Source organism: Macaca mulatta, chromosome 14, assembly GCF_049350105.2.
Source record: "Macaca mulatta isolate MMU2019108-1 chromosome 14, T2T-MMU8v2.0, whole genome shotgun sequence".
NCBI classification, from domain to species: domain Eukaryota; kingdom Metazoa; phylum Chordata; class Mammalia; order Primates; family Cercopithecidae; genus Macaca; species Macaca mulatta.
In genome coordinates, this window is record NC_133419.1 from 2,822,562 (window position 1) to 2,842,834 (window position 20,273).

Genomic DNA, 20,273 nt, shown 5'->3' on the forward strand with positions numbered 1-20,273 from the left:
GGATCCCTGCCACCACGCCTTGCTTGTCACCAGCCTCCTAAAATAGCCATCGAAGTGGTGCCTCTGCTCCCGTGTACTTCTGGGGCATCTGGCAAAGAAGGCAGGTTTTGCCCCTGCCCAGCCAGACCCTGAGATGTGACATGCAGGCCTCTGAGGCCAGGATCCCAAAGAAAGGGCCCTTCTCTCTGGGGCTGGCCACAGGGGCCGGGTGTCCCTCCCAGCTGGAGGGACAAGCTGTGGGGCCCTAGCCCACCCCTGCCCCTTCCCTGGCATTTTCCCAAAGGAAGGGCCCATTCTTGCAGAAACCCAGCAGCCAGAAAGCCCGAGTAGGTGACGTCCTGGGCCATGGGTGCTGCGGAGGTCAGAGCTGCCCTGATGGATTGGCGGGGGCAGCAGCACAGGCCGGGTGGATGTGCCGGCCCACCCCATACTGATGTGAGCTCAGGGGTCCTGCCTGAGAAATGAGGGGTGGCCAATGCCCAGACTCTCTGGACCCAGAGGTGGCCCCACTGACGGTCCTAGTCAGTGTGGCACCAAGTCCCTTCCTTGCTCTGGCAAACAGGTGCATGTCAATGCATGTGTACAAGTTTGCATGTGTGCATGTGCGTGTGTGCATGTATGTGTGCGTGTGCACGTGTGTGTATGTGTGCGTGTGTGCATATGTGTGCATGTGTGCATATGTGCATGTGTGTGCGTGTGCACGTGTGTATGTGTGCATGTGTGCGTGTGTGTGCATGTGTGTGCGCGTGTGTGCATGTGTGTGTGTGCATGTGTGCATATGTGCATGTGTGTGCGTGTGCATGTGCGTGTATTGTGCGTGTGTGCACGCGTGTGTGTGTGTGCACGTGTGTGTATGTGCACGTGTGTGTATGTGTGCGTGTGTGCATATGTGCATGCACGTGTGGCTGTGGTGAAGGGGGCGGAGGAAAGTCCTTTCTTTGAACTCCTTGGTGGGGACACGGTGGCCTATGGCTGGCCTTGTTTTCGGGTGCAAGGGCATCTTCCAGGATCCTGAGCCCTCCTGGTGTCTGTGCCCTGAGGCCCTGGCCAGGGCAGATTTGGAGGCTCTGTTGAGGTTGGGGCAGAACTTGTGCTGCCTGTGTGACTGGCTCACACATCTCTCCAATCATCGGATGATCACTGCGGTCTCCATGCAGGGTCCCACCCCAGCCCACCTGCCCTCAGGGGCCAGATTCTAGCCAACTGGTAAAGTGAGTCCTTCTCAGATGGCATGCTGTCTGGGAAGGAAGGCTGGGGCCTCACCAAGAGGGGCCCTTACAGGCTGTATAGGAGTTTGCTCAGCTGCTGAGAGGGAGGCTGTGGCAGTCCGGCACAGGCCTGGAGGCCTTACAAGCGAGCTCAGTAGGAAGCCCCGATTTCCTCCTGTCTCTCCTGAGGGGAGGGGGCTGGTTCAGCCCCCAGGAGGCAAAGGTGACAGTCGGAACAGCCAGCTCCACGTGCCTGTGTTCCCAGGTGACAAAGTCTGCTGGTTCCTTCCAGGAGAATCACAGGCCGAGTTTCCAGGTGGGGACTCATGGCAGGGAAGCTGACAGCAGAGCCAGAGTCACCGGCCTTGGTAGTGGCCCAGGCAAGTGGGAACGTGGCAAAGCAGCCTGAGGGGCACATCTGCAGCTTTGCAAGGCTCTGGGATCCCAGCCCAAAGCCCCCACCAGGCCCAGCATGCCCCACCCACTCTGGAAAGTGGGGAGGGGTCTGACAGGAGGGGAGGTGATTTCTGAGGGCCCGCTGAGTGCCAGGCCCACCGATGCCCACTCTGGGGAGGCAGCATGGCCATCCCCGTGACACAGCACAGGTGCCGAGGTCTCGGAGAGCCCCTCCCAAGGGCACGCAGACCAGGCTGGCCCTTTGGAGCCCCTCCTGACCTTGACCAGCCAGGGAGCTGCTGTCCCTGGGAGGATCTGCTGCCTGCTACCCACAGGGGCTGCCGGGGCCTGCATGGTGTGGTGAGGGTCAGGGATAGTGAGCGCCCTACCCGTTCCTTCATCCATCACCTAATAAATGTGCTCTGAGGGTCCCAGTCCCCGCTTTTTGGGCCACAGACTGTGGAGATGTGGGAGTCAGGTTTAAGCTATTTTAGTGTGGCTGAAGGCGCAGGTTGGGGGATGTGGCTGGGGCGCCTGGGCCCTGGGACCCGCGCCCTGTGCAGCCAAGACTGTTGCCCGCAGGATTCAGTGCCCGGCCATCCTGGCTGCCCTGGCCACCCTCCTGGGAGCTATCCTCAGCTTCACCTGCATCCCCGCCAGCACCAAAGGGACCAAAACTGACACTCAGACTCCACCGCCAGGTAAGCCCCACCAGGTAAACCCTGCCCAGATGCTGGGTCTATGGGTGGCACTGGCTAGGCCTACATGCTCCAGCCAAGGGGCACAGGGGCCTGAGGGGAAATCTGGGGGCTAACACACCCTCCTAACTTCCTTGAACCCCTCCCAGCTGCTGACATCATAGGAGCCAAGTGAGGTGTGGTCATGAAGAAGTGGAAGTGGGGCTCCGGCAAGCAGGGAGGCCCAGAGAGGGGGGAGGCCCACACAGGGAAGGCATTAGGAGGGGAGGCTCAGAGAGGCCTGGGGAGGACCAGGAGGGACCCCCAACAGGGTGGGTGGATCAGTAAGGCTTCCTAGGCTCTGAGTGTCCAGGGAGAGGTGAGGGTTCTGCCCGAAGGGCACTGATTGGTGGAGGGCAGAGGATGGTCAGGCTGGTCCCACGAGGAGAGGCCAAGGCTCCTCAGAGGGGCTCCCCTGAAGGCTGGCCCCCTGCTGAACCCAGCCCCTGAGTGCCAGGCACGTGGCAGGACCCATGCCTCGGTGCCTAGGGACTAAGAGTTCAGCCTGGGACGGAGGGACCCACCTGGGGTCATCCTGGGACAGGAGGCTGTGATGGAATTAACCTAGAAAGTCCAGGGGGAGGGCCAGGTGGAGCTCGGCCTGTGGCAAACACAGCAGAGCCAGAGAGGCAGGAGCCCCTGGGGAAATAGCGAGGAAGAATGCGGTGAGCTGGACTGGGGACCCGCGGCTCTGCACTCGAAGGTGTCCAGTTGGCCAGGCCACCGAGGTGACTTGTGGCCACAGAGAGGGGCGCAGCGTTGCCATTGTCTTCCTCTGGGCTGGTGGCCTGGTCATGCTCGGCCCCAGGTCCCAGGCCAGGACCATACAGGAAGCAGCTATTGGTCCCTTGTTCAGGGACTGCCACAGGCCTGCACCCCTACAAGCCCAGGTTGAGGCCAGGCTACCTGCATGCAGAGAATGCTTTTCCTGAGTGCCTCTGGGGATTCAGGGGGCCCTTAGGAATGCGTGGCAGTATGCTGAGGGGCGGTGCCCACCTCGGGGCTGGGAGCATCACCAGCTCCCATTCCCACAAGTGAGTGGCACTGAAGCCAAGGAAGGAAGCTCTACCCAGGGGGACGCAACAGGAGCCTAGGAGCGGCGAGGCCTGCAGCTGGGTGAGGGGTGGGCATTGGGACAACGGCCTCTCCGTGCCAGGCGGCCCCCGGGCCAGTGTGTTTGACCTGAAGGCCATCGCCTCCCTGCTGCGGCTGCCAGATGTCCCGAGGATCTTCCTGGTCAAGGTGGCCTCCAACTTCCCCACAGGTGAGCCCCAACTACTGCCCCGACGGCGGCCAGAGCCTGGCAGAGTTCCAGCTGCGGCCAGGGCCTAGCCCTTCCTCTGGCCCGTGTCCCACAGGTCCACGCGGATGTGGTAGAGCAGGCAGGAGCGGGCGGAAGGCAGAAAAGGGTCTTTCCCGCCTCCTTCCAGCCCCTCCACACTGTGCAGCTGCACATCCCAGGGAGGGTCCCCACAGGCAGAGGGCCTGGCTCGCAGCCATGCACCCCTGCATACTCCTCAGCTCTTCACCCTCCTACCCTGTGGCCCCACGTGCTCTGCAGACAGCCTGAGACGCAGGGACAGCAAGTCTGAGTGTCAACACCACCTTCTGAAGCATGCTGGCCCAGCAGACCCTAGGCTGTCACAGACCACAGATAGGATAGCGAGCCATGGACAAGCCCAGGAGCAGCCCTGTCCCTCAGAAGCCCGGCCTGGGCTCCTCTAACTGGGATGCCAGGAAGCAGGATGGAGAACAGGCCCTCAGCACTCTGACTGGCCCCGGCCTCTGTCCCACCCAGCCCACCCAGGCCAGCTCTGTTGGTTCTCAAAACTGGAACCCAAGTTACTAACCTCAGTAACAGGCCCTTTGAGGGCCTGTTTTTTGAGACCACTGCCCAGGCTGCTGTGCGGTGGCATGATCTCAGCTCACTGCAGGCTCCACCTCACAGGCTCAAGCAATCCTCCTGTCTCAGCCTCCCGAGCAGCTGTGACTACAGGCATGCGCCACCACCCTCAGCTAATTTAACTGTTTGTAGAGACAGGGTCTCACTATGTTTTCCAGGCTGGTCCCAAACTCCTGGCCTCAATCAGTCCCCCCTCCTTCGCCTCCCAAAGTGCTGGGATTGCAGATGTGACTTTGAGGGCTGTTATAATAGACAGCCATAGTGGGTCCTGGGGCCAAATCCTCCCACATGGTCAGCCCTGGGTCCCTCCCTTCCAGTACCTTCCCGCTCACAGTCCAGAGCTTAGCAACTGCATGGGAGGCATTTCCCACACCAGGGATCCAGCAGAATCCCAGGGAAGGGTCTCTTTGGTCCGGCTGGCATCACAGGCTCCTCCCTGAACCAGTCACCGGCCAGGACCCAGACACCCTGATTGGCCAGGCTGCTGAGGTGGGAGGGAGGTGGGCGCCAAGGCCAGGGTGTGCTCACCCCGTTCCCCTGCCCCGGCTCAGGGCTCTTCATGGTCATGTTCTCCATCATCTCCATGGACTTCTTCCAGCTGGAGGCCGCCCAAGCTGGCTACCTCATGTCCTTCTTCGGGCTCCTCCAGATGGTGAGTGGGTACACAGGGCCTCCTGGGGGGCATGGCAGGGGTCTCCAGTGGGGCAGGCCTCTGAGAGTAGAGGCTCCTCCCCGGTGGAGGCTGGCGAGCCCTTGGCCTCCCATCTGGTACATGTCAGGGCCCACAGGGAACCAGGCATACAGGCCAGGGAGGCAGAGCCAGCTGCAGTGGTGGGCACGCTGTGAGGACAGTGGACTCTGGCCTCTGATGGGCAGCCAGCTGGGGTCTGTGGCAGCCCACCTGCCCACCAGCTGTGTGACCACAGCAAGTCTCCCAACCGCTCCATATCTGTCCCATGAGGCCAAAGTGCCCGCCTTGCAGGGTCCTTGGCAGATGAAATGACCTAACATGGCAAAGTGGGCAAAGTGCTTAGACCAGTGTGGGCCCCTTTGGAGGTCTCACAGGAGCAAGATGCCAGCCCTCAGAGGCCACGCTGTCATGGAAGAATGCCCTGAAACCCTGGCAGCTCCGATGCAGCAGGTGTCCTGTCTGCCCCCCAAGAACCGCTCAGCTACCAGGCCAGGGCGAGCCACCTCCACCACCAGCTCCTCTGGGCATCTGGACCAGACCCTGGGGTGGTGGGGACAGGTGATGACGTGCCGCCACCCGGGATGGCCGCCTGACAGCCAGAGCATGGGGCGGGGGCTATTCTGGGACCCACTGGGGTGGGGCAGGGGCTTTCGGCCTCTCCGGAAGCCTGTGGCATTCCTGGCACCTCCAAGTCATCTGCTCTTCAGCCTCTGGACCCAGGACTAGACTAGTGCTAAAATAGCTGCTCCTGGGAGGGGCTAGACCCCCACCGTGGGCAGGGAGGGCCTCGGTTTTGTGGGCCAGAAGGAGCCACCCTGGCAGGGTAAAAAGAGATAAACAGAAAAACAACAGCAACAATAATAGTAACAATCCGGGGCTGGTGCCATGGGGCCTGTTCTGAACAGGCTGCGCCCAGCTCACTGCAGGGAAGGATGATTAGCCAGACCCTGGCTGAAGTCTGCAGCTGGGCTGGACACTGCAGTCATTAGCCTGTGTTGTGGGGCACTTGGGCCTGCCATGGCTGCAGTAGGGCCCCTGCCTGAGACAGAGCTGGGGTGGTAACCAACACTATCGGGACACCCTCGCAGGAACTGGGCCTGGTGAACTGCCCAGGGACGGGGAAGGAGTGAGGTGAGGCCTGGGGACCCCGCCACAGGCTGAGCAGCAGGAGAGGAGGCTGAGGAGGGGAAGGAGAGGCCCGCAGAGTAGCCCCCAGGCCCCACGTCCGGCCAGGGACAGGCTTGTTAGCTCCAGGTTCATGCCATAACCTGCAGGGCTCCTAAGTTCAAGCTTTTTAAAACTTATTTTGGGTAAATTGAGACGCAACACAAATAGGCTTCTGGCCTTGGTGTCTGAGTCCTGGCTTGAGGTCCTTCACAGCACTCACCGTGAGCTACTCCTAAGCGCATTGCACGAAGTGAAACTTGCCAGCTCTTCCTTTTAAAAACGTGTTAAAATCCCCAAAAACCCTAAGATAAAGCAAGTGTGAAGGTAAGATTTTTAAACCATTTATGATTCCTGTTGGAAGCAATTTCTGTTCTGCCGGGCAGGAAGTGGGGAGAGTGACTGGTGCCCTGCAGAGGTGCTGCAGGCTGGGCCTGCCCTGCAGGCAGATACTGAGCCCAGGAACTCCTCCAGCGGGGGCCACCCCTGCACTCCCAGGTGCTTTGGCCCAGCACACCCTGCTCGGTGGAGGAGCTGAGATGACCCAACAGGGAGCCTCGCCCTGGCCTGGGAGCAGCCTGTGGCCGAGCCTGTCCCACTGGGTCCATCCCTGGTGTCCCTGGTGTGGGCCTTTCCTTCCTCCCTGTGGAGAGGAGCCCCATCTCCTCAGGGACCTCAGACCCATCCTGACGCAGTCACTGCTGGCAGGGTGGGGAGAGACCCCGGGGCTTGCAGATGCTGAGGGGCCTTCTCTGCAGAGGGGCCCTGGCCACCAAAGGCCAGTCTGGAGGTCCCCTGCTTGGGGGGCTGGCCACAGTCCAGACGCCCCTCCCTCGCCTCTCCCATACCCACTTCTACCCTCTCTGTCTGGTCTAGGTGACCCAGGGCCTGGTCATCGGACAGCTGAGCAGCCACTTCTCGGAGGAGGCGCTGCTCCGGGCCAGCGTGCTGGCCTTCATCGCGGTGGGACTGGCCATGGTGAGGGCTCCTCGCTTTGGGCCCCTCACCTGACCCTCTCACTGGGCAAGGCCACTTGGGCGGTGCCATCTGTGCTTGAGCCCCTGGGGCCGCCTCCACCCCTCCACACCCACCCAGGGCCAGCTCTTCAGCAGGGGCAGCAGTCAGGGTGGAGAGGGACAGGTAAGACCCCAGAGAGGAGCCTGGTCCCGTGAGGCCCCCACTCAGCTCGGCCCCGCCTGCCGTCCCAGGCCTGGATGTCCAGCGTCTTCCACTTCTGCCTCCTGGTACCCGGCCTGGTGTTCAGCCTCTGCACACTCAATGTGGTCACCGACAGCATGCTGACCAAGGCCGTCTCCGCCTCGGACACAGGTGAGCTGTGGCCAGCTGGTGGGGCAGCCTCCTCCAGGAAGCCCTAGGAGCTACCTAGTGGGGCTGGGGTGGGCAGCCTAAGGTCTGTGTGGGGTGGGTAGGGTGGGAGGCCTGAGGTCTGTGTGGGGTGGGTGGAGTGTGTGGGGTGTGCGACCTAAGGTCTGTGTGGGGTGGGTAGGGTGGGAGGCCTGAGGTCTGTGTGGGGTGGGTGGAGTGTGTGGAGTGGGGGGCCTGGGGTCTGTGTGGGTTGGGTGGAGTGTGTGGGGTGTGCGACCTAAGGTCTGTGTGGGGTGGGTAGGGTGGGAGGCCTGGGGTCTGTGTGGGGTGGGTGGAGTGTGTGGAGTGGGGGGCCTGGGGTCTCTGTGGGGTGGGTAAGGCGCACAGCCTGGTTCCTGCATGAGACTCCTGCCCTACCACCTAGCCCAGCTGAGGGCAGGCCAGGGGCCTGGGAGGGGGCTGCCCAGAGGTGGCAGTTGGCTTGGCCCTGAGAAGCACCTAAGGGCCTTGCCTGCCAGACCTGGAGGCCCCAGGGACTTCTGGGCCCTCCCCCAGCATGGAGGCAGGCACACAAGTGCTCAGGAGCTTCCTGAAGGAATGAGTGAGTGAATGAATGCACAGCAGTAATTAAACCCAGGAAGCCCCTAGGTCACTGCGGGGACACAGGTACCCCAGACATAGATCCCCCAGCCCCCACTTCGGACCTAGCTTTCTTTCTTGAGGCCTAAGAAAGCCCCTCAAGCAGACTGAGGGTGCCCTGGGCCCAATGGTACCCAGGCTCCTGCCCCACCCCAGGCACAGTGTGGCTACACACTAGCCAGTGCAGGGGGCTCCTGTGGGCTGGTTGAGGTCAAAGGAGTCAGGGAGTCATTTGCAGTACTGGAGATTCTTCCAGGACTCCCCAGCAGCAAAGCCAGGAAGCTCAGGGTACACATCTGACTCTCCATGCACTTGCCTGTCTGGAAGGCAGCAGACCGAGGTCTAGAGGCCTGGATGTGGCCGGGCCGCAAAGGACAGGCCTCTTCTCAGGACTGCCTGGGAACCTCTAAGGCCTTCCAGGACTGTGACTCCACAGTGCATGGGCTGATGCGGGCTGAACCAGGAGGGCTTCCTGGAGGAGGTTGGGCAGCACTTTGGAGAGGCCAGGAGGAGGGCACAAGAGAGGAAGGCCTGGGGAGATAAGGACCAGGTCTGGCTGGGAAGAGACCCCTGGAGGCTGAGGGAGACCCGGCCCAGGCCACTGGGTCACATCATGCACAGACACCACCCCTGGCCTGGAAGGAGCCAGCACCTGGTTCCCAGCAGCAGCCTGGAAACCCAGCGACAGAGGGGGCAGAGGACAGAAGGGGCAGGAACTGCACCCTGTGTCTGCAGAAGAGGCTGCTCTTAATGATCCTCCACACTGGGTCCTGAGCCCAGGTGGGGCCTGGCCAGCTCCTCATCACAGCTGACCAGCCCCGGGATTTCCAACTCCAGGAGACCTGGGCTTTGAAGTCCCTGGAGCCAGAGACCCTCTGGGCACGGGACCAGAGGCAGAGAGTGTCCTCCCAGCTGGAGGCCTGGGGGGTCCTCCGTTCAGTGAATGCTGCCCCCATGTTGCCCGAGTGTTGACAACAGCCACAGATAGTGCCCATGTGCCTGTCCATGCTGGGGGTCGCTGGCCAGAGGGGTGTGGAGATGGAGTGTCAGGGACAGAGCAGGCTGCCGCGCAGGTGTGGGCTGTCCGGGGAGCCTGGGAAGCGGCTCAGTCTTGCTGGGGCTGCAGGAGGGGCAGGTGGAGGGGCTCTGCACAGGCTCCCAAAGCCCCCTGTGGGAGGAGTTCCTGGAGTAGTAGGAGCTCCGCAGGGGGGCGGCTGGAGGAGGGGCTGATGGCCAGGAGGGGCTATGGGGGTGGGGTGTCATGCCCACTCTGAACTCAAGCCCCAACGGTGTCTCACAGGCCAGGCTTAGCCTCCCCACTGCATCACCAGCCCTCGGTGGTGGCAGGCACCCTGGGAAAGAGCCGTGAGAGCCAGCTCCCTGACACCCTGGGCGGGAGGTTCCGGGCCCCAGGCACAGATGCCATCTCCCTTGGCAGGCCTGGCAGGGCGGGGCCTGCTGCGGTGACCTGTGGCCCCATTCCCAGGCTCCTCCTGTGCTTGAAAACTTTCTGGAGCAGGGAAGAGACTCAGCCCAGTGCCCCGGGAAGCACCCTGTGCAGCCCCCTGCATGGCTGAGAGGTCCTCGGGGAATGGCCCAGTGTGTGGAGAGAGCTGCATTTGCTCCAAAGGCCGGGCAGGTGGCAGGGAGTGGGGGACTGGAGGTTAGAAGCCAGCAGGTGGAAAGGAGGGGTGTTTGGGGGAGTATTTCACCAGACTATGCAAGGTGCAGACTGCACCGTGAGGTTGGGATGGGTCAGGAGAGATGAGAGGTCGTGGCTGTGTCCAGGAAGTGGGTAGCCGGCCCAGGGAGCTGCCCAGGGCCTGACTACCCCCATGCACCCCCCAGGGGCCATGCTGGGCCTCTGTGCGTCTGTGCAGCCACTGCTCCGAACGCTGGGGCCCACCGTCGGCGGCTTCCTGTACCGAAGCTTTGGCGTCCCTATCTTCGGCCACGTGCAGGTTGCTATCAATGTCCTTGTCCTTCTGGTCCTCTGGAGGAAACCTATGCCCCAGAGGAAGGACAAAGTCCGGTGACTGCTGCCCAGACACAGACTGGCAATAAACTCCTACTAAATCCCTCCAACCTCTTCCGGTCTGGTTTCTGCAGGCTGTCGCATGGTCTGCCTGTGTCCTTCAGTGAGGGATGGGGCCTCGGGGCTGGAGGGCTTCCTAGAGGAGGGGGCCTACAGCTGGGCAAAGCTCTGGGAAGGACAGAATCACCCAAATTGGCTCACCGTTATTAGTACAGTCCGCCCACAAAGGAGTTCCCCTGCTGCCACACACACAGCTCTTGCTCACACCCGGAGCAATGGGGAGCTCACTGCCCAACCCCCGCCCACAGTGTGCCTGCCCAAAAGCAGAAACAGGTTTCTTTAAAAGATCAGGGAACCTGGCTGGGCGCAGTGGCTCACGCCTGTAATCCCAGCACTTTGGGAGGCTGAGGCAGGCGGATCATGAGGTCAAGAGATGGAAACCATCCTGGCCAACATGGTGAAATTCTTGCTTTACTAAAAATATTTTTTAAAAAATTAGCTGGGTGAGGTGGTGCATGCCTATAGTCCCAGCTACTTGGGAAGCTGAGGCAGGAGAATCGCTTGAACCCAGGAGGCAGAGGTTGCAGTGAGCTGAGATCCCACCATTGCATTCCAGCCTGGCAGCAGAGCAAGACTCTGTCTCAAAAAAAAAAAAAAAAAAAAAAAAAAAAAAAAAAAAAGGTCAGGGAACTGAGGCGTTCCTAGATGGCAGGAAAAATGCCCTCACTCTGCTGAACAGCCCAGCGCACAAACCCAAACCCTGTTCCCGGAACTGCACCAGGGAGGCTGCCAGCCACCCGAACCCCAGAACTGCACCACACACTGCCAGCCTCCTGAACCCCAGAACTGCACCACACACTGCCAGCCACCCGAACCCCAGAACTGCACCACACACTGCCAGCCTCCCGAACCCCAGAACTGCCCCAGACACGGCCAGCCACCTGAACCCCAGAACACCACACACGGCCAGCCACCCGAACCCCAGAACTGCACCAGACACTGCCAGCCACATGAACCCCAGAACTGCACCAGACACGGCCAGCCACCCGAACCCCAGAACTGCACCAGACACGGCCAGCCACCCGAACCCCAGAACTGCACCAGGGAGGCTGCCAGCCACCCGAACCCCAGAACTGCACCACACACTGCCAGCCTCCCGAACCCCAGAACTCCTCTGGTGTCCCCTTCTCTCAGCCTCTTTGACCTATAGCTCGATGGCCCCCAACATTTTCTGCACCAGGGACCAGTTTCATGGAAGACAGTTTTTCCACAGATGTGGCTGGGCAAGATGAAAGTGTTTCACCCCAGATCATCAGGTATTAGGTTCTCATGGGGAGTGCTCAGCCCTCTTGTGCACCGTTCCCAACAGGGCTCTCCCTCCTGTGAGAATCTAATGCTGCCGCTGATCTGGCGGGAGGTAGAATTCAGGTGGTCGCTTGCCCCGCTGCTCACCTCCTGCTGTGTGGCCCGGCTACGGACCAGTACCCATCCGTGGCCCAGGAATTGGGGGCCCCTTCTATAGCTGATTTGCTGGCCAGGCCATGCACTGTTGCCTTCCAGCCTCCTGACCACAGCACTTCCCGACCCCTCACCCCCACACCCTGGCCCTGGGTTCTGGAGAGAAGGAGAACTGGGCATGAGAAGGCCAGCCCAGCCGCTGTGACCGGTTGACCCATCTGGAGAGAACAGGCTTTCCACAGCCTCATCGAGGGTCTGCAGCTGCCCCTGAGACCACGAAGGCTGCCCCTTCTCTCCTCGGGCTGCTTTTAAAAGAAGCTGTTAAAACATGGACTCCCCAAACCTTAGAATTCCACTGTTCTCAGAATTTGAAGAATTCCAAAATTCCTCAAACAAGAAGTGGCCTCAGTGAGCCAAGGGCCATCAACCCTCTTTGCCTAAAGCTCAGGCCAGATCATGCCTATGCTTGAAGATCCCAGGGGCAAGGGCTCTCCTCTTGACCTTGGATATCCATCCAGGTGAGGCTCTGGTGGGGCAGCCAGGAGGCCCAGGAGCCCAGCCAGGCAGCGTCCCCTGCTGCTCTTTTCCGCTTTTTGCAGGATCCCCTCTCTCATTTGCACAGGGGCTTCACAAATTGTGTTCGGGAGAAACTTCCTTGCAGGAAATAGTTTCTTCTGGACCTAGCACCAACACTCCTACGGGCCATGCAGCGAAGGGCTAGCACCCTCCCCGCCCTGACCCCGGACCAGCTAGGAGGCTTCGTTGGCCCCCTAGCAACAGAGATTAGGGCCCAATTCTGGTACTTCTCTGCCTCCCCTACTGGCATCCCTCCAACCACGAAGGTTCCAGAAATGAAGGCCCCATTGTGGGGCGAGGAGTCATGCCTATACCCCTTATCACCTCCTCAGCTTGTTCATCACCAGGAGCCCTTCTGGGTGGGGGACACACTTCCCAAACCCTAACTGTCTCAGACCATCCCTGTCTTTCCGGGAGCACTGCCAGACCGGAGGGCAGAAAGCCGTGGTCAGCTATCTCAGAAAGAGGGGCAGGGGTTTGCTGCACTCAGGCCTCTCCACCCCAATGTCCTGGGCCAGCACCTGGACGTGGAGGGACCTCTGCCTCCTGCGCCACCATCGGAGACAGCCCAGAACTCTCTCCTATTCTCCCAAAAGCAAAGGCGACCCTGCCGGCCCCACACTGCGGGCACTGGCCAGGAGCGACTGGCAGCAGGCAACCGGAGGGCTGAGCACTTCCCTCTGGTCTGGCTGCGCGGGTGGTATGTGGGCAGGAAGGGCTGCTGGGGAACGTCCCCCCACCACAGGCAGCAGCAGCTCGGACCCAGGGCCCTTGTCCTCCCCAGGCTCAATTCCTCAGGACACACCAAGGAGCAGAAGGTAGCCAGGGTCAAGCCCCAGGGCACTTCCTGGCCTCTGGGGAGGATACTTGGAAAAGAGGGTGTGGACCAGGCCCAGCAGATGACACGATTCATTTATTCATTCAAAGCCAGTTCCCAGCGCCTTTCACGCCAGTCCCGCAGGACTGGATGAGGGTGTCCTGCCCACCCATTCCTGGGCCTCCACCCTCCCAGCAGGAACGTCACTGAGCCACAGCCGAATGGTAGAAAAGCAAACTGGCCAAGTGATTTATTTGCAATGGGCACAGTGATGCAAAAACAAGATATTAAGACTATAAAATATGTGACTACAAAGAACCAGCGAAATAAATACATAGATATTAGATAGTCCAATAACTTAAGGCGCCCGTGCAACGGAGCAAGGATCCGCGAGCACGGGAAGTTCTGCTGCTGCGGGGCTGGAGAGCGCCGGCCACGTCCTAGCCTCGGTCTGACTCGTCCAGCGTACGGCCCTGTGGGGAAAGGACTGGGTCAGGGAGCTGTGCCAGGGCCGGTCGGGGTCCAGCCTGAGGGGCCCCGAGACCCTGACGCGAGGGGGCCAGCGCGATTGCGGGGCGCCGGGTCCCCCGAGGAGATGCAGCTCCCCCGCCCCCCGCCCCCCGCCCCGCCGTCTGACGTTGAAGTGGTTTTTCCCAAAGGCCCCCGTCCGGGCTGTTAGGGCGCGGGGCTCGCCGGGGCGCGGGCAGGCACTCACAGCGGCGGGCTCATGGCGTGCGGGGCTTGGGTTGCGGGGATGGCCCGGAGGGCTCGGAGGCTGCGGCGGCCACGGCGGCCTCGGCGGCCTCGGCGGGTGCGGCGAGCGCGGCGGGTGCGGTGCGTTCCTGGCGGCTGCGAAAGTCCTGCAGGGCGCGGCGGTTCTGGAAATCGATGAGCGCCAGCGCGATGGCCGCGTTCCAGCAGCTCTCGCCCGCGCAGCGGAAGTCGATCTCCTTGTGGTCGGTGGTGACGATGGTGAAGTACACGTACTTGCCGGTGCGCTCCACGCAGTCCACCTTGAGGATGGAGTGGAAGCGCAGCTCCTTGGGGCGCGCGCGGGGGCTGGCGGGGAACAGGCTCAGGCGGTCGGAGGTGAGCACGCCGCGCTTCTTCTTCCATAGCTGGAAGAGGCTGTCGCTGCGCTTCTCCAGCTCGCCCTCGCGTAGCACCTCGTCGGGGGACTTCATGTCGTGCCGGGCGTGGGACTGGGAGCGGCAATGCGAGAGGCAACTTGGGAGGTGGCGGCGCCGGATCTGCTCCTCGTGGCCCCGGCGCGGCCTTTATAGCTGCCCCTCCCCGCCCCGCCCCGCCCCGGCCCTCGGGCCACCCCGCCTGCCCGCGCCCCGCGCACCCCAGGCCATACCCTCCCCAAGCCCAGCCGTCCGGACCCGCACGTCCGCGCTCTGGTCGGTCCCCGGCCGTCCCCTCCCATCTCAGAAGCCCGCGCTCCTGTTGCCCCCAATGCCCCAGCTGTCCAGCCCCGTGGGGTGACTCGAGGTCCCGCCCTGCCCGGGCGCTCGCCCGCACCGTCTCTCAGGCCGGCCCCGCGGAAGAATGCGCTGCAACCAGCCCTACCCGCGGTGACTCACGCCAGGGAGCCCCGGGAAGCACCCCCGGGCCCGGGGCCGGCCCACCGTGGGGAGACAGCGGGGTCCAGACCTTCACCCTCCAGGCGCCCCAAGTCCAGCCCTGCCGCTCTCAGTCTCCCGGGGCAGAAGGAGGGTCGAGGCCGCCTTACTTACTCCCGAGCGCTGGCCGTTCCGTCCTCTTCGGGGGCCCCAGGGGGAACAGTCACCTTTGCTGGATTAGGGAACACGTGGAAAGGGCTAGAACAGCAACCCAGAGCTCAGTAAATGGGAGGGGAAGAGGAAGCCCGCTCTCCTCCCTGCGCCCTCGTAGTGTCCCGAACTGGGGGACGGACTGCTCCCACCGCGCCCCCACGACCCGGACCGGAGAGAGGTCCCGGGAGCCGAGGGGTCCGGGCTGGGCCGCGACGCCCGCTCTCTGGGATCAGCCTGGGGGCGAGGGTCGGCGGGGGCGGCTGAGTCATCGCTTTCCAGCTGGGCAGACGGGCGGTTTTATTTACCCTCTTCCTTTAAAGGGTTTAATAGACAGGAAGCGAAAGCCGGCTCTTCCCGGGTTCCCAGGGGTGGGGGTGAAGCCAGCCGAGAGGACCCCGGGGACCCCGGCTGCTCCAGGTCTCCTAACTTCCCGCGCCCCTGCCCCCCAGCTGCGCCCTGGGGTGGTTACAGCAGGAAGTACCACCTCTGGCGTCGGAATTGGCCTCAATGGCGGAGCTCACGCAAAATGAAAACGAGAGTCCCCTGATTCAAAGTGTATTTAAAATGTCAAGACAGTGGCAGCAGAGCGTAAAACCCAGACCTGAGACCAGCCCCGCCTCCGCCTGCCCTTCAGGGTCACTGTAAGGGATAAACAGGCGGCTGGCTCAGAGGAGCGCCCCGGACCAGGTTCTGTGAATGGCATGCAGGTGGCAGCTGCCTGGTGGTCCTACCTGTGTGGCCAGAGAACATGGCAGTGAGCAGGGGCCGTGATGTGGAGGGGCGGTGCCGGCAGAGGGCAGGGTTGGGCTGTGCCAGGGTTCTGGCCTGGGAGTGAGACACCTGCCTGGGCCGGCAGGTCAACACTGCCCCCTACCTGACACCTGTCCTTGCAGCAGGGCTGGGATCCTGTGGGGTGAGGGACCTGACACCTGTCCCTGCAGCAGGGCTGGGATCCTGTGGGGTGAGGGAGCAGCAGGTAGGATGGGCGGGTGAGGGGAGATCAGCCTTTGGCGAGGAGAAGGGATTCCAGCATTGGCCCAGAGAGGCTGCAGGAAGGATGCGGACTCTGGTGTCCCTTCTTTTGCTGCTAGAGAGCCCTGGGCTGCCGAGCAGTGGGGCCTGGGCAAGAGGCACCTCTGGGCAATGGGAGACCAGGAGAAGTGGCTGGGGGCAGAGCGCTCTGTCACTGCCCGAGCCCACAGGTGCCTGGAACACCCCCAGGCCCACCAGCCTGCCCACCCCATTGAGGGGCCAGCCATCGGAACATCGGCTCCAGGCAAATCCCCCAACACTCGGCGTTGCTTAAGCATCTACTGCGTGCCTGCAGGCCTGGCTGGTGCTGGGACCCCAGAGGAGGGGAGAGGAATCCCTGTAACCCCCAGGGGCACAGCAGGTACATGAGGGTGGGGATGGGGGACGCGGGTACTGGGGGCCAGGAGGACAGCTTGGAGGACTCTGTGGGGAGGGCGTGCCCTTGAAGATTCCAAGGAGACCTTGAAGGGCCAGTGGTGCCTGTATGCCACCGTGTCCAGCCTCCACCTAACCTGGAGAACGCCCCAAAGTGGGCATTCCAGCCCCCATTCCACAGGAGAGGAAACTGCCTCAGGATGGAGAGGGCCTTCGGGAACGGACAGAGGACAGGCAGGAGCAGATAAGAGGCTGGGAGAAATGAGGGGAGGAATAGGGTTTGGAAACCAGGTGAGGCCAGGTGAGGTGTGCTCCCCCAGCCCCGCCCAGCTCCTCTCTTTGCCTGTACCCCAGTGGCCCTCTCAAGGGAGGCTGGGAAACTCAGTCCCCTGGGGGCAGGACTTGTAACCCAGGGGTGGTGCTCTGACAGGTGGGGCAGGAGCTGGGGGGCCAGGGAGCAGGGTATGCAGCCGAGATTCAGAGGCCCTGCCCTCCTAGCCTCCCTAGGGGCTTTCCTGCCCATTCAGCCCCTCTCTGTTCCTCTCATGGACAATGTGAAGACCTGGGGGGTATGGAGGTAGATGGCCCTTTGGGGGCTGCTGGAAATCAGATCTGAGCCCTGGAGGCCAGGCCTCCCCAGGCAGCTTCTCTGTCCACAGTCCCGGCCCCAGGGGCTCAGTCATAGTGGCCCTGGCCTCCCTAGCAGCGGCTAGACACCCTGGGCCCCTGCTTGGCAGAACCAGCCTGAACCTAGTTGCAAATGTGGGGGCTGGAGGAAGCCGACTCCCAAGCCTGACCAGCCCTGGACCAGCAGGTGACTTCAGGAGCCCCCAGGGTGTCTTTATGGACATGGGCAAAAATAAAGCATGGCCTTAGGAGGTGAGAGGGGCTTGAAGGACACCATGCCCACTTGGCAGGTACTTGCACGCAGGCGCTGCCCATCCTCTCCGCATCCACCCAAGGGGCTTTCCCGCCACCACCACACTGCCCTCTGCCCCTCTGACCCCCCACCCTCTGCCAGCACCCCTCAGCCTCCCTTTTCCTGCGGCCTGAGTCTCACCTGGTCCCACCTGGGGCTGAGCGGTGCCCCCAGGAGGAGCACTGGCCCCATGCTGCAGATGCAGAAAGGGTGGCTCCGAGAGGTGCAGCGACTTGTCAAGGTCACATTTACAAGGAAGGACCTATCCCCATTCCCCAGAGCAGGCCTGCCTGAGGGTCTCCTCTGGAGGATGAGGACTGTGGATACTCACTTCCTGGGATGTGGGGGAGGGATGTTGAGGCAGAAGAGTGCCGACATAGGGACCCCACACGAGGGTCTTTTGAGGAATGCCCCCTCCTAGAGCCATTTGATAGCCAAGAGCCTGGGAGCTTTTCCAGCACGGCACAGAGATTGGAACCCGGTGTGGATTCGGCTGCACCCCATGGGACCTGCTTTTACAAGGGTTCCGGGCCACTCACATGTTGGAGGCGGAGGAACCACCGGCCCGAGAGATGCCAAGGTCAGACAATGGCAGGACAGTCTGTGTGGGACTGCCCTGCGCTAGTTCTGTGCAGTCATTCTCCCTGTTGAGACTGCTTTCTTGGGTTTGCAGGGAACGTGGGGTGGGGGTTTCAGAGAGGTGGTGACTAACCCAGGTTACACAGCGGCCAGTGGGGCCACATCCACAGCTTCCCCGATTCTGTGGCCAGGGGCAGGAAATAGCCCTGATGTTCTGTGACTGCTTCTCAGGATGGGGAGGGGGCTCTGCCTCAAGTTGGTGGTGTCAGGCAGAGCCTGTCCAAACCAGGTTTACTAATATTTATCTGAGGGGTCACATCCAGGATTCATGCGGAGCCTGAGCCAAGGGTCCCCACCCCCGGGCAGGCATTGTACAGTCTGGGTGCCCAAACATCTGACCTGGGACACTAGCCGCCCAGTCCAGCTGCCTGGATCCTTGGCACCGGAGCCCAGCTGTGTGAGGTTGTCAGCAGCTGGGGCAGGATGCGGGCACCTCTCCGAAACTCCCTGCGTGAGGTCACTTCCTTATGGTGACGAGGCCGGGCCCTCCAGGCACTTGCCCAACGAGCCTGGCCATCCTGCCAGCCTGTGAGGAAGCTGCATGTCATAGAGCTTCGTGTCATAGGGCCCGGCCCAGTGCCTAGGGCTTGACACCACCCTCTTGTGGGAGGGGTTGCTCAGGGACAGCCCTGAAAAAAGGCCCTCTGCTCCTCAGTCAGGAAGGCCCACCCCTAGCTCCTCTCACCTCCTCCAGGAAGCCTTCTCAGATTGCCAGGCCTGCCTCCTGCCAACCACATACTGCTAGGCTCTGGGTCTCCAAGCCTCCGCCCACCTGAGCCTGGGGAGGCTGGGGGAAGACCCAAGCTGCCTGGAGTTGCAGCACCTGAGCAGTGCACTTTTGCCACCTCACTGGTGCCACCTCACCTGAGCCCGTGGCCCATGTGCCAGGGCCTGTGACTCAGGCCTGCCCTCGATCTGTCTCCTCCCAGCCGCAGCCTGAGGAAAGTGAGAGGCACCGTGCCAGGACCCACCTGGTTTTCAGACACTCGCAGCCAGCCTGACCTTGGCCTCTGAGGGCTGTGTTCTCTTGCTGTGTCTCTTCCTGAGCTCTTCCACTGGAGCCTGACAGGCAGGTTCTACCTCACAAGGTGTTGGGGATTGAATGAGATACCAGAAACACCTTTCTCCTTGGCCCCTGATGAGCTCCTGTTTATCCCCGAGTACCCTACTCAGAAGCTATTATCAGTTCCTTAAATGCAGTGATAATGTTTTATTCTCTGGGACCCTCAGGGACCAGCCCAGGCACTCAGGAAATTATTCTGAAAACTGGTGGCTAAAAAAGCATCCTGAGGCCAGGCTCGGTGGCTCACGCCTATGATCCCAGCAAGTTGGGAGGCCGAGGTGAGCAGATTGCTTGAGCCGAGAAGTTTGAGACCAGCCTGGACAACATAGCAAGACCCCCCATCTCTACAAAAAAATAAAAATAAAAATTAGCCAGGCATGGTGGCGTGTGCACTATAGCCCCAACTACTTGGGAGGCTGAGGTGGGAGGATCACTTCAGCCTGGGAGGCCGAGGCTGCAGCCAGCTGTGATCACTCCACTGCACTGCAGCCTGGGTGACAGAGTGAGACCCTGTCTCAAAAAATAAAGGCATCCATGTCATTGTCCAAAAGACCCCTCTGCACTGACTACCGAACATGCAGACTCTTGGCTTGTGTATGCGACCAGACAGCCCCCGGCTGCCTCGGGTGAGACTGAGCATGCCAAGATGAGGGGGCCCTGTGGGGCAGAGTGGGGCCTCCGTCAGGCTCCATTAGGCTGGTGTCGCCTCCACAGGGCTACTTGTGGGTGGTTGTGGAGCCCCCAGAGGTCGGGAGATGGGTCCAGGACGTGGGGAGCTCGGGGAAGGGCCCTCCCAGCAGTCACTCACAGATGGAAAAGAAGAGCAGCCGACATGACTGCCCTGGGCCTGGCTTGTGGGGATGTCTCCAGAAGCCTGAAGGAGTGAACCAACGAACAAAGGAACAAACAAAATACAGGAAGGGAGAGAGGGAGGACTGAGGTGGCCCCATGCCCTGCACAGGGCTCAGATTGCAGAATCGCTGGGGCAGTCTTCTCACGGCACAGATGCTCACCCTCCCAGCCTGAGCTTCTCATTCAGCGGGTCTGGGGGAGCCCTGGCAGGTGTATTGTCATTATTTCCAACATTAAAATATTCCCAAAGATAGGCCAGGCGCTGTGACTTGTGCCAGTAATCCAGTGCTTTGGGAGGACCAGGAGGAAGGATTACTTGAAGGAGGAGTTCAAGACCAGCCTGGGCAAGACAGCAAGACTCCATCTCTTTAAAAAAAAAAAAAAAAAAAAAAACTACCAAAAATAGTAACAAATTGTTGATACAAAAAGTAAAAAAGAGGCTCGAATTATTTCAGAATTGATGCTGGGCATGGTAGCTCATGCCTGTAATCCCAGCACTTTGGGAGGCCAAGGCAGGCAGATCACTTGCAGTCAGGAGTTCAAGACCAGCCTGGCCAACATGGTGAAACCCCATCTCTACTAAAAATGCAAACAACAACAAAATAATAATAATAATAATATTAATAATAATTAGCCGGACATGGTGGTGCACACCTGTAATCCCA

General features: G+C 61.3%; 2 protein-coding genes and 1 long non-coding RNA gene across 13 annotated transcripts in view; 2 read left to right on the top strand and 1 right to left on the bottom strand.

Moving 5' to 3' along the window:
- SLC22A18 (solute carrier family 22 member 18) overlaps positions 1-10,324 on the top strand; it is a 25,755-nt gene extending 15,431 nt beyond the window's left edge. For 4 of the 8 annotated variants that reach the window (XM_028833070.2, XM_077961731.1, XM_028833069.2 and 1 more), the window contains 6 exons: positions 2,187-2,305; positions 3,498-3,605; positions 4,796-4,896; positions 6,976-7,077; positions 7,308-7,428; positions 9,913-10,149. In XM_028833070.2, the coding sequence (XP_028688903.1) occupies positions 2,187-2,305; positions 3,498-3,605; positions 4,796-4,896; positions 6,976-7,077; positions 7,308-7,428; positions 9,913-10,100 (739 nt within the window). In that variant the 3' untranslated portion in view covers positions 10,101-10,149. Of the gene's footprint in view, positions 1-2,186; positions 2,306-3,497; positions 3,606-4,795; positions 4,897-6,975; positions 7,078-7,307; positions 7,429-9,912 lie in introns of all 8 variants that reach the window. The other 4 variants (XM_077961729.1, XM_077961727.1, XM_077961726.1 and 1 more) reach the window with 1 other exon arrangement.
- Positions 10,325-13,173: 2,849 nt separating this feature from the next.
- PHLDA2 (pleckstrin homology like domain family A member 2) lies at positions 13,174-15,520 on the bottom strand. Of its 4 annotated transcripts, none has more exons than XM_015113375.3 (4): positions 15,460-15,520; positions 14,690-14,773; positions 13,666-14,152; positions 13,174-13,423 (listed from the first exon to the last, which is right to left on the bottom strand). In XM_015113375.3, the coding sequence occupies exon 3, from the start codon at positions 14,132-14,134 to the stop codon at positions 13,676-13,678; it is 459 nt and encodes a 152-aa protein (XP_014968861.1). In that variant the 5' UTR covers positions 14,135-14,152; positions 14,690-14,773; positions 15,460-15,520; the 3' UTR covers positions 13,174-13,423; positions 13,666-13,675. The 4 variants fall into 4 exon arrangements, with proteins under 4 accessions (XP_014968861.1, XP_077817859.1, XP_077817858.1 ...); XM_077961733.1 differs by having other exon boundaries at positions 14,690-14,747; positions 15,460-15,476; XM_077961732.1 differs by lacking the exon at positions 15,460-15,520 and adding an exon at positions 15,034-15,052.
- A 153-nt stretch (positions 15,521-15,673) lies between these two features.
- Positions 15,674-19,130, top strand: LOC144334049 (uncharacterized). Its single transcript, XR_013403415.1, has 3 exons — positions 15,674-16,121; positions 16,291-17,634; positions 18,623-19,130. It is a non-coding gene; the product is annotated as an uncharacterized LOC144334049 (long non-coding RNA).
- The last annotated feature ends 1,143 nt before the right edge of the window (positions 19,131-20,273 follow it).